The 13,456-nt window shown below is 42.2% G+C and overlaps 1 protein-coding gene across 1 annotated transcript in view; it reads right to left on the minus strand.

Moving 5' to 3' along the window:
• LOC126403112 (ERC protein 2-like) overlaps positions 1-13,456 on the minus strand; it is a 178,675-nt gene that overhangs the window by 89,561 nt on the left and 75,658 nt on the right. The window contains exons 10-11 of the mRNA XM_050065575.1: positions 12,403-12,444; positions 10,462-10,655 (exon numbers count right to left, since the gene is read on the minus strand). Coding sequence (XP_049921532.1) covers positions 10,462-10,655; positions 12,403-12,444 — 236 coding nt within the window. The remainder of the gene's footprint in view (positions 1-10,461; positions 10,656-12,402; positions 12,445-13,456) is intronic.

Below are 13,456 nucleotides of genomic sequence, written 5' to 3' on the forward strand. Positions count from 1 at the left end.
TGTTTAGTGGACTAACTTTGCACTTGAAAGGATGCCCGTTCAATTAAGTTTTAACAGGTCTGACGCTACGGCTGTATCTAGGCTAACGGCTAACATGCTAACTATTATTTCTATGTCACTAGTGACTTGAAACAAATTTAGGACGATAGGAGACAGGTTGAAATAAACAGAAATTTCCCTTTAAAGAAATGGTTAAAGGATGGAATTTTTAAGGCACTGAGTAACATTACAAGTTAACGTTCCACCTTAAAAGTCGCCAGCAGTCGGCCCAGTGAATTAAGTTATTTTTTCTCAGACTCCAGCTGCTGCAAGAGGCAGCAAAACATCCTTTTTATAGTTAAAGTTTACTAATAAACTCTCCACAGTATGAACAGTGGTTACATGAGCCTCATAACCAGCCACAACTCAGCCCTGAGCAGAGTGACCGTCCTCTATTGACCAATCAACAGACTGCAGTGTGCAGTGTGTTGTTTAGTACCAGATCTGTGTGCTAGGTACCCCAACAGAAGGGGGGACCACAAATGGGGGCAGTATGAAACGGTTCCATTGGTACCAGCGTGGCTTTACATGGTTGCCACATGGAAGAAGTTTCAGTTCTGCAACCTCAATGCTAGATGCCACTAAATCCTACACACTAGACCTTTAATACACTCACTGGTGGAACTAAGTAAACCCATAAAGCCCATACACTATAGGACACACACAGCTGCACCTATGTACAATCTATATCTTCTCACAAACACTCTCAAAATAGAATCAAAACACACTCTCTGAGCTCCCAGTTTGGCTGTCACCCTTTAAAAAAAAAAAAAAAGCATAGAGAGTGTGAGAAAGCTGACAGTGACAAATTAGCGCTTAAGAGAACCCTCCAACACTGTAAACACGCTGTGACCAAGCAGCTGCTAAAATGCGCCACATTATTATTCCATATCCACACGGGTGTGTTTACTCTGGGCAAAACATACAAGCTGCCCCCACATATGGGCAAATATTTGCTGTCACAGCCCTTAGAATGGTGTGTGTGTGTGTCTCTGTGTGTGTGTCAGCTTTTATGAGTGATGTTTGTGTGCAATTAATGTGAAATATACCTAACAAGATGATGAATAAATTTAATACGCACTCACCTTGCCGCACAAACACACGACATAGTTCCTTTCAAAAGCTTTGAGGGAGTGTTTGTTATAATAAGAGAAGACAGAGCAGGAGGGAAGAACTTCATATTTCAGTATTTATATCTGATATTACTCCCCTTGAACAAACACACAGCTTTGGTCAGTTTATTAGGCCTGTCGTTTCATCTCTGGCTCACTCCTTTTTTTTCCTTTTTTAATCTCCTTGCTGATGAAGTTGCACATTTTTTATCATTTTTACGAGTGGGTTTTGAAAAGAGCTGCGTAAATAAAGATTATCATTCAATTCTGTTACCATTATGAATGAAGTGCATGTGCACGCATATTTACATAGCGAGGAGGAGGAGGAGAAGAATCTGTTTATACTCCGATCTTTGATGTCTGTGTGTGTGTTTTTATAAGCTCAGAGGCATGTCCATGGAGAACAAACTTGCCATAGGGGCATATCAGCTATCACACACAGCCGCCACTGGCACAGGTGTATAAACCAGCAGACACGCTGGTCCCTTTTGATAGCTGATATACCCCCATCAACCCATCAGTGCGAAATGAAGTAAGTGTTTTGACCAATCTGAAGGCAAATGAGGGCACGGAGAGTGTGAATAAGGAGCGGACGGGCTGGGCTGCATGTGAGTGGAAAATATGAAGGAGAGCTGTGATTTGTTGAGTACCGAAATGAGTAAATTCACGGGGGAAAAATAGTATTTTATTGCTGTGACATTTCTTAGAAAGATGAAGTGAGAGAGACAGAGAAAGAGAGAGGGAGAGAGAGCACTGTGAATGAATCCAGCCATTTCCTAAACTGAGCGTAATAAGTAATTTTTCACATTTCCTCTCGCTTCTTTCACCTGGAGCATTCCGCACATCCGCCTTCCAACATAAGCAGCTCCGCTTTATTTCTGGCTGTCAAAGCACAGCTCAGGTTTTTTTTCTTTTATATATCACTATGCATATTTCTTTTTTTTATCTCATTCACTTTCTTTTTCCATTATCCTTTTACAATGCTTTTCCTCTTCTTGTTTGTGTCTCACTTTTTGTCTCAGATAACTCATTTAGATGAGCGCTGAGAAAAACTAAAATATGATTAATCCTCTAACCTTCCTCAGGGGCTTCTGCTGATGTGCTCTTGAGCAAGGCACAAATGCCACATACATAACCCATATGGACATGTACCCATGCCATAGATCTGTTTTGCGTTTCCACCGCAGACACGACTCTTGCTATGTAGCCAGAGTTGTTACCAGATGGTAATAGCCCTGTCAATGCTTCATACATCCAGCTCTTGCTGTATCTCCTCTTCACCGACAATGCACAGGAATGTCTGCACCTTGCTGATTGTCTATGGAATGGGGTTGTGTGACATTTTCAGCACAAAAAAAGTAGAGGCTGGAGTGTAGTGCTGCCGGAGTGCACCGGGGAGCACCGTAACGACGTTCTGCCTCTTTTTCCCCCCGCCGAATTGGCGAGTTGATCCGAGGTGCCCAATTTTCCGCCTCATAGGGTAGCCATATTGGCAGAACCCTTTTAGTTTAAACAGACCGAGGCGGCCTTCCGCAACGGAAGGGGCTGTTGAAGACTTGTGGGAGGAGCTGTTGATGACGCCGCACGTGCAACTCACTGGTCGTGGATAAACAGGAAACAGCTGATAGCAGGAATTAGCGAGCAGCTAGTAGCAAGAGGGAAACGCAAACCTGACAGATACTGTAAAGATGAGCAACTGGGGAGACAAGGGGTCGCGTTAACCGGATATTCTCGGTCACTGACCGTTTTTTTTTACAACAATGACCGGAAAATCTGAAGGCCGTCGGTCATTTTGACCGGTTGCAATTACCACCCCTGCCCACTTGGCGGTGGAGTGCACAGTCAATGGTTTAAGAGGCTGCCATTTTCACACTGCAGAGAAAAGGTCATTCATCTGTGCCGTCCGGTGTGTCCAGGGCAAAGCCTAATGGCACGGGTGTGTGGATGTCTGTTCATCTTTTCGTTCATGTCCTTCTTAATGCACACTTTATAACTTGCTTGTTGGATTTATTAAAAACGAACGAATGAAAACTAAATGTCTTTGAATATCTTATCATTTTTATGACCCCGTCGGTCAAAATGACCGGCGACACTGGCTGCCCATGCACTTTAGAATTCATTTTAAGATTCTTTTATTTGTTTTTAAATCTTTAAATGGTCTCGCCCCACCTTACCTCTCTGAGCTGCTTCATCCCTACGCTCCTGCTCGGTGCCTCAGGTCAGCTGATCAGCTGCTCCTGGATGTACCGAGGACTAAGCGGAAGCTCAGAGGGGATAGAGCCTTTTCTGTGGCGGCCCCCAGATTGTGGAATGATTTACCTGTCCACATTAGACTGGCCCCCTCACTGTCCGTTTTTAAAACCAGTCTTAAAACCCATTTTTACTCCTTGGCTTTTAACCCAGCATGAGACTCTGCTCTTGTTTTACTGTTTTATTGTTTTTATTGTTTGTCTTATGTTTTTATTTTTGTACAGCACTTTGTTTCAGCTGTGGTTAAAGTGCTCTATAAATAAAGTTGAGTTGAGTTGAGTTGAGAGACAAAAAAGTCTAGCGCAACGTCTGGGGGAGACAAAGAATTGCGCACCCTCCTTGTCCTGGCAAACAAAGAGGCCATTAACCGTCAGATGACGGGAACAGTGAAGAACAGGCCGATTTACGGGAGAATCGCCGAAGGACTGACCAGCCGCAGCTTCCCTCCCATATCACTGTTTACGTCACACGCTGAGCTACACATTTTGTTATTTGCTCACGGCCCCCATTGCCCCGAAAAAGGCGCATTCTGTATAAACAAAAGTAGGTAGGTGGCATTTTGCTGCACTCCCCGATTTTGTTTTTATACTCCCAATGGGCTTTCCTGCAAATTTGCACAATTCCTATCTAAAAAGGGCTATAGAGTCTAATTAGCCTAACCTGCATGTCTTTGGACTGTGGGAGGAAGCTGGAGTACCCAAAGAAAACCCACACTGACACGATAAGAATATGCTAATTCCACACAGAAGAGCTCCCCCACCCAAGGTTCGAACCAGGAACCCTCTTACTGTGAGGCAACAATGCTAATCACTGCACCACCTTGGCTCTGCAAACACAATTTTCCCACTTCAAATGAATCGGTTGAAATTGGCCTGCAGTTCTTTTTAAGTGAAGAAGAACCAATCACAATCATTACTAATGTGTATATAAAGCAAGAGAGACAATAAAAACAAACGGAATGGTTAGAACCATATTGACCTTTAAGGTGTGCTGATTAATTCACAGCGTCAACTCATGTATGGAGTAACATGCAGGAAAACATTCCACCTTATAGGTTGCCAGTAGCTGCCGGCAGTAGCCTTTGAAAGGGGCATGGTGAATGTTTTAGTGCATAGCTGCTGTTAACTAGTAGATGAAACGGCGGCAAAACAGCCTTTAATTTTGTAGTTATAGTTGACTAATGATGTAAACTTGCCACCATAAGAGCAGTGGATACAGTCCGCTGTCGTCTGAGCAAGAGTGTCTTTCCTTCAGTGTGCTGGGTAACTCAGCAGAGAGGGGACAAAAAACAGTACAGAATGAAGTGATTCTTTTGGTACAATCCACAACTTTTACAATGAAAAATACAAAAACGACCCTTCTAATGTGTAACGAACTGAACTGAACCCGACTGCTTGGTGGAAACGAGGCTAAAAAGTAACTGAAAGGCTCCAGTGGAGCTGCTGAGTGGCCAACAGCAGGAAGCTGCGGTCACACTGGGACGCTCCCTGAACTGAATGTGGGAAACTGCGAATATTAAGTAGGGTGTTGCTGGAAAAGAGTATGCATTCTCAGTTGACTTTTCCTGGGTAAATAAAGGTTAAAAAGGAGTAATAACCTTTTAAGAAGGAAAAAAAAGAATCCAGATTTTTATCTCCCCTTCATAACTCTTAATTTGAACTCTGTCCCCTCCTCTTCTCTTTTAATAAACAGCAGAGTGGAACAAAATCCTCTGATTTCAGGCAGACAAGGACAGTTACTACTCAGGGTTGCACAATATATGGAATAAGAGGGAGATATGATCTGAATTAAATAAATGTTCTCTGCAGTGCAAAAGGAGAAGTAGGGGAAAAGGAGAGAGGAGAAGAAACACAGGGACTGTGAAAGTAAAGCTCGAGGCAGTTGGGTCAACACTGGAGTCTGAAGTTTTATCTGAGGCACTTGTCTAGTGCGGTGCTGAGAGATCCAAACAGAACAAGTCTGTTTATTACTGATAGATGCTTTATGGTGCTTAGACATGTCTTATCGCAATACAAATACCGTTCCACTGTTGTCTTCAAATACTGTCTGTGTGTGACAGGGTGAAACAGAAAGTAGGTTAAAAAGGAAGACGTGGTTTGTCTGCTTGTGTGTCTGCGTGTTTAATGTGAGGAGATGTCGCGTAATTCACTGTATGTAGGGTATAAATGTATTTAATATGTGGTCAAAGAAACACCTCCTCTTGCGCAGGTGCAACTTGTCTATATTACAGTAAAACAGGAAGTTGACGGGTCATTTTCAAAGCTTAAATGGCCATTTAACTTGCATGGACACCTGCAAATACACACTGTTTACTAACATTTTCATATCAGAAATATTATACACAGACACTTTGGAGGCCATGTGTGTACTGGCATGCATGCACACACTTTTTGTGTTTTCAAAAGACTGATACTCTCAACATCTGAAGTTCGATTATGGCGATAGGGATAATGCCCAAAATGATATGTGAGCAGTTGTTTGTGAGTGTATTAATATCTGTTAGCCAAGAGACCCTCGCCAACACTAGCAACATGTTCTCCTCAGTCTCACCTTTAACACACACACGCGCACTAACACACATACAATGCATTCACATTTACATAGCCTATACACACACACACACACACACATACCTCCCTTTTCCTGAAACCCTCCCTTACATACCAGAGTGCTTACCACGTCAATAGCCGTGATACGCTGACACTGGGAGGCTGATTTATTTCTCAAAGTTTAGCTCCCACTTTACCGCAGAAACATTAAAAGTATAGGACTGTAACAGCATTAATAACTATACAAAATAATTCCACTAGTTACTAATATATAGCCATGAGAGATGGCATGAAGGGAAAAGAAATAAGCCTTTATATTCACCCAACATATATTAAAAAACAACATAATGATAAAGCATCTTTCTTACTTCCAGAGGTGGGACCGAGTCATTATTTTGCAAGTCACATATATGTCTTAAGTCTTTGCACTCGAGTCCCAAGGTCGAGTTGAGTCATGAACAAGTCATAACACGCTCTTCACCAAATGTAATATCATTTAAACAACAGAGTAATAACATATTAAATTCACAAAAATTCGGAATGCTCTTCAAATGTCTGACTGAACTTTGTCATAAAAAAATAATGCTGCTATACACTAATAAGCAGTGCTACAATTAGTTTGCTATCTATGTTAACATTAGCCTCAGTTTACTGTTAATTTTCAAGCTGCATGTTTTTGCACACTGCAACTTGTTTGTTAACGACCACTGCTTAGTTTTTGTACAAAAACAAAATATCTTTGGTATCACTTTTTCCAACTGATGCTCAGTGACAATGTTCTTCATGGTTCTCTCCTACAGCTTAAGTGGATGCTGTCAGATTGGTTCAACCAAAGTGGACCCAGAGTGGATCACTGGGGGAATGAAGTGTTGACTTGGTGAGAATGAACTGAATTAACGTTAGTTGATTCTGAAAATGAAGGTAAATGTTCTGATGTTCTGGCACACTTTTAAACAACATACGTTTTAATCTTCAGGCTTGGGGGAAGGCATTAATTATCTTCATGAGTCACTGGTGTTAACGTCCAAGTCAAGTTGCAAGTCTTTCTTGATTTTGTCAAGTCTAAAGTCATCAAATTTGTGACTAAAGTCTGACTCGAGTCCAAAGTCATGTGATTTCATGCTCACATCTCTGCTAATTCCCCTGTTAGCACAACGTTTGTCACAGCTTAGAACTCAACTAGCTGCCGATGCTTGAAAGCAACAACCTCTTAAATATGTGAACGTACTGCTGATGTTTAAGGTTAATTAAAACTAGTTGTGTTTCGAATACACAAGTTTCCAGCGGTTGTCAAATGGTGATACCAATCCAGGTGTGCTGTGGGATTTTGTGATAACCACACATTATTACTGCAATATTCAACTGGGCCTATACAAAACAACATGAATTAAGTTTTAATTGAGTGTATTAGTATATTGTGCACACCCATTTCCCAATAAAGAGGTAAACTCTAGCTAAAAATGCAATTTAATCTGACTTAATTAAAATCAAAAACCTTCACAGGGTGCCTATCTGTGGGCCTAAGTGTGTGACACGTCAACAGCCCTGATTGGCAGCCAGTGTGAGGGATGATAACAATTAAAAGGAGAAAGCCATGAATGAGACAATGGATCGCTTTATTTAATACAGTTGTGCCTTGAGATTTTGGCTTGCCCTTTGGTTTGCCTTGGGCACAAAAAGTTTAAAAACCACTGGACTATTCAATCGCTCTCTTGTACTTCTAGACATTCAATACCATGTTACCGACTACAGACATTTTAGAAACGCAATGCAGGGCAAACACAAAAAAGTGCCACTTAATTGAATGCATAGGGAAAAGATTACAATGATTCACTCCTAGTATGTCATACTATGAAATGTATTCATTTTTCCATTTTAGTCCACCATATGTGCACAAACTGCTCCAAGAGCTCAGTAACCATGGCTTCCAGAGCTCCACTTAACAAATCCAACTATTAGCATTAGTGTTCACAGCTGATACAGATGCTTTCCACAAAGCCTGCTCAGTGTCTCTGATCACTTAGGCAGATTAGCTGGGATTTACACCTACACACATGACAGTAAATAAAGCACCAACAATAAACTACCTAATGTTATCGCTGATTGCTTACAGTAGATCACTGGGAGATCTAAGCTATGAAATAGCTGCGAGTGAGTCTCCGCTGTGCTGGAAGGTATTTATTACAATGACCTGCTGGCTACATCCATCTTTGACTCTCTCTGCTGCACTGCCAACTGGATGAGAAAGTGTCTATTTCCTCATCTGTTCTCCTCTCTCCATCCTGATAGTGGTTAATAGGCCATCTGACCGAGTTCCAACAGAAACACTCTGATTAAAAAGACATTCATCTTCTGCCCAGACACATCTCGCACTGTCTTACACAGAAGTCCAATCAGCATGCGGACGCATACGTCCACCCATGCTGTCACATAACACATGTGCGCAGGCACACACATGTAAAAATTTTTATGTCTATATTTACGTCCAATGCCTTTGTCAAATCATAATTTTTAAAAAGAATGTAAAAAGACTATAACTACAGTAAGGTGATACTCCACTATTCTCTTCAGCAGCCACACATACTTATATAAAAAGTACATTAAACACAGGTTCATGAGCTTATAACTTTTATTCTTTTCAATCCTACCTGTGTTTACAGCAGCAGTGTATGGCTGCAGTGGATTCTCCGATGATAACCTGCAGCTAACCTGCATGTAACCTTTGACCTGTCTGTGGTGACCAGAGGGGAGGGGTCACACCGACAGCAGTTAGTGGCTGACACTAATGAGACAGCAGCCGCGATAAGATGGACGAGCTGAGGAGAAGGAAACTCTTCCAGCGCCTGATCCCAAATACTCCTATCCCACAAACGGCTGTGCATGGAAACTAAAAGCACAGGTTAACACACACATGTGCATGCGCACACTCTGGTGACAGCTGCATGTGAGTAGCAGACACATGTAGAAGTAGCGTGAGGCATGCACAAACACATTCGAACAGAGAGTAGACTGTGTGAACAAACTCTGCGGGAGCTACTGGATCCCTATTATACTTCATGCTCATGCGTTCCCACACAGTTTGAGTCAGCACACGGTTTCCATGCCAGAGTGGAGAGTCTGTAAAACGGGTAATGAATGAGGCAGGAAACTGTGTTGGATTCAGTACGTGCAGCCCATCCAGATGCATTCTAAGCCATTCAGAGCCGTAGCTAGCGTCGACACACCTGACGGAGCCAGCGTGTGTTAAAAAATTGTGCTTTCACATACCTTTTTCACACTCATGGCTTCTTCTGTGCAGTTGGCAATCCACCAACAGAGAAACCACCCACTATCAATCTACATACACAGACATGCCAACCAGCACACAACTAACTATAACCGCTCCATGTTCGGATGCACTACAGACACATGCAAAAACATTCTTTTTTCACACATGCACACATACACACACACATGAAGTAAACACACAGGCAAACACTCATACAGTATGTTTTGGCACTAAACAACCACTCATTTGGGCACATGTACACACCATGCCAATCCATAAATCAGATGATAATTGAGTAGCACTGTGCCAGTAATAAACAGAGTAGTATAAACAGCCAGTGTCTGGGCTGGATACACCACCTCCCACTGGCATGCTGCTGGCTGCCTTCCTGGCAAACTCAAAAACACACAGGCGCACACACACATACACACACACATTTGCTGTATGCATTCGCAGTAAGGCAAAGACAGAAAGAAAAATACTCACCTGTCGAGTTTATGGACATATGTATGAAAACACAGTGTGATATGAAGGAAAACACACATGACACCACTCATGATTGCAATGAAATGTGAAGAAGCTTTGCAGAAGTCAACACAATGGAGAGGCTATACATCTCCAGTGATATAAGTCAGGAAACATATAAAGTCTCTCATTGTGTTATTGCTGTGACAGGAATGAGGAGCGAGATTGTTTGCTGTAAATGCATTATACATTTACTGTCCCACTGGGATAGTCAAATCTGAGCTCCTTGGGAATCACATTAGAGCCAAAATGCCATGATTTCCAACTTTATACCTGGGAAAGTTTAAAATGAACGCAGCAGTCATGGCAGGATGTCAAGAGTGACAGCTATGGACAGTGTTGACGATATTATGGTATGTTTTTTAACAGGCACAGTAAAAACTACTTACCCAGATCTGCAGACGTTGATACACCGAAACAAATGATAAGACATGAAGCCAAATGATTAAAAACAACACACGTACATAGGTCACAGTGTGCATTTCTAGAGTGTGATTACATCAGGCAAAAAGCATGGCAGCGTGGAAGTGGTTTCAAGTGCTGGGAGGACACAATCTAGACAGTTTATGTCTTGTGGATTACTCCTTTATAAATAGAGCACTTAGGAATGAATTGAGATCTTACAAAGATCCGGTCACTTGGAAGGACACTGCTCTCTGAGGACACACAGATGGTGTCTTGTGATGGATAAGAATGTCACAGAATTTTTGACCCTCACCTCTCAAGATCGGCGATTTTCTTCTCCTTGCACGATTTGTCCATCTCAGCATCCCTCAGAGCTGCCATTAGCCTCTCCACCTCCGCTTTTGACTTCCCAGATTCCTCTTTGTTGCGAGCCACTTCCTGCTCTAGTAGCCTCAGACGATCTGTGATGTCTGGACACTTTCGGAGGGCATCTTCCGTGTTTTGGGTCTTTGGGGGGGAAGGCAGTACACAGAAGGAGTGGATACATTAGAACTAGCCACAATACACTGCATATAGTATTATTAAGGTGGTATCAAAGCAGATACACAGTGGCCAGATTAGGACATCTCAAAATGAGCTTTTCAAGAGCTCCTCTTTTTTAGGATCACTGTTGGATTTAGCTAAACTTTCAGTTCAAACTGCAATTTGTCAAACACATACTCGCTTCCAATGCCTCAAATACTGATGCTTGGTCAGTGGCCCTCCACATCAAACGATGACAGTCTAACTACGCCTCCAGGATAGCGTGTCAATATCCACTTATTACATGCATTGTGTCTTTTCAAAATAAACTTCCACATTCACAGGAAGTGTACGGTTTCTGCTTGTTAAGTATCATTTTGAAATAAAGTTTCAATGTAGGTTTACCTCGTTTCTAGGTTTGCTTCCTTAGGTTTAGGCAACAAAAGTACATGGTTGGGTTTCAAACATTGATCATGGTTTGGGTTAAAATAACTACGTCTTGGGCTGTCGGTGGCTTAGTGGATAGAGCAGGCGCCCCATGTACAAGGCTGTTGCCGCAGCGGCCTGAGTTCGACTCCAGCCTGTGGCCCTTTGCTGCATGTCATTACCCCTCTCTCTCTCCCCCTTCACGCTTAACTGTCCTATCTATAAAGGCAAAAATGCCCCAAAAAATATCTTAAATAAATAAATAACTACGTCTTGATACTGAATGTAACATCTTGTGACATATCTAATGTGACATATGTCACGGCAGGGGACAGCCGTGAGTGTACACCAAGCCCCATTCTCACAGTAACAGGGTTAACTGCTAGCATCACATGACTAACATTCGCTAACGGTTATTAACTGGTTTAATGACAGAGTCGAGCTGCTTCAATTAGAGTTATAGCCGCTGTGTCGGATGTTAGCCGATGCTGTGTTAGCTCATGCTAACCAGGCAGACCTTGAACTGACTGTAGCCTGGGAGGAGAACGGCTCTGGCGAGGGCAGCAACAGAAAGTTTGCTGATCCGGTGGGGAGTCAAGATGGTCTGGGATCAGACCCGTGGTCCAAAAAAGATCGAATTTATTTGACTGGAAAGGTTTCAGTGCTACTTGGTACTGGGTTATTTTGGTCTTAAAGGTATCAAGTCCTGATACCCAGCCCTACAGATTAGCTTTGGATAATTTGAGCAACATAAGAAATAACTAATAAATTATGCAATAAAAAACACACCATAATCATGAAGCCGTAACAACACATATAGTTAAATGTGATAGGAATGAACTGGATCTGTTATCATGGTGTGAGAATTAAGTTAGCATTATGGAAATACAATAGCAAGTTAAATCGCTAATTGTGAACATGCTATCATAAGAATTCAGCTGGGAGTACAGGTGTAGCTAGCAAAAGACCAGCTGAGGTTGACAAAGCACTGCTAAAGCTAATAAACAACAGCTTAGGTTGACAAAGTACAGTTTAGCCTCACTAAGTACACCTGAAGCTAAAGGAACCACACATGACATGACGGTGCAGCTGCAGCTGACCAAGCAAAGCTAAAACCATGACAAAGTTTAGCTGAAAATGACAAAGAACAGATAGGGTTGATGAATGTTGTGCTAAGCGTGACAAAATGCAGCTCAGACAGATTAATGTTAAGCCAAGTCTGGCAACAGAGAGCTAAGAGAGTCTGAGATGTCCTAAAATGGCCTCTGCTCACACACCAATGCAGGCACAAAATAACAGAGCCTACCATGGGGCTTCCTGCTGGGAGCCCATCTACTTTAGCTGGCACCTAGAAGTTAATACAAATAGATAAAACAGATGTTGATTTATAAGAACCAAGGACAGTCATAACATTTTAACATTCTCTAGAACTGAAAGAGTGGACACCGACAATTAAGCAGGGTCAGATGTGAAATCATCGTGCATGGGTAGCTTTGAAACCCAAAGGATAAGGTAAGTCAATCCTGAATATGTGGTTAGGGTCACCATCTAGCTGAAGCAGAACCAATCTGTGCCCTCATCCGCTCTCATCCCTTCATCACCCCCCTGGTTTCTCTGCTGCCTGCTTTTCTGTGGTTTTCATCTATCAGTTGCCTCCCCGGGGCGTCCGTCATGTAGAGTTTGGAGTTCAGTCATTATCATTATAAAATTACCGTCTCTCTCTGTTTGGCTGCGATTTTATGAGACCACCAAACATCTCAATTTTTTTTTTCTAAGTACAATGTTGAAAAAAAAAATACAGAGTTACACTGATGAATTCTTTCTTCTCTGAGAAAAATATCCCAGAGGAAGTTTGTACCCTAGAATTATCTTTCTCTCTCTCCCTCTCTCGCTTGCTCTTTAGTTCTCTCTGTCTGCTGTGTTTGGGAAGATTGTTTAACTTGTTGAAACAGCTGAGGCCACTCGTTTAAACATCATCACACACACGCACACGCACACACACACACACACACACACACACAGCAATTTATTGTCAGCTCTATAGGCCTAGGACTGTACATGTAGCTCTTCTTGAGTCTGTCATTACTAAAAAACCCCAAGGAGTGTCTGTTAACTATTAGCACCAGCCAATCTGAACAAATGCCTCTTTCCCATTATGACAAACCCACCAGATAAACCATATGCACAAATTGGCTCCTGCATATGGGAGATACAGCCATGGGCACAGGCGGCATATGGAGCACAACAAAATGTTTGAAAGGTCTTTAGATATAGGCGTGCATAATGAGGTAGCTCAGCAGGAACACATCTGTAAATGTTAAAATATACACTCAATATGTCAAGGTTGACATTATTGTAGA

The sequence above is a fragment of the Epinephelus moara genome, chromosome 16, assembly GCF_006386435.1.
Source record: "Epinephelus moara isolate mb chromosome 16, YSFRI_EMoa_1.0, whole genome shotgun sequence".
Taxonomy (NCBI): Eukaryota; Metazoa; Chordata; class Actinopteri; order Perciformes; family Serranidae; genus Epinephelus; species Epinephelus moara.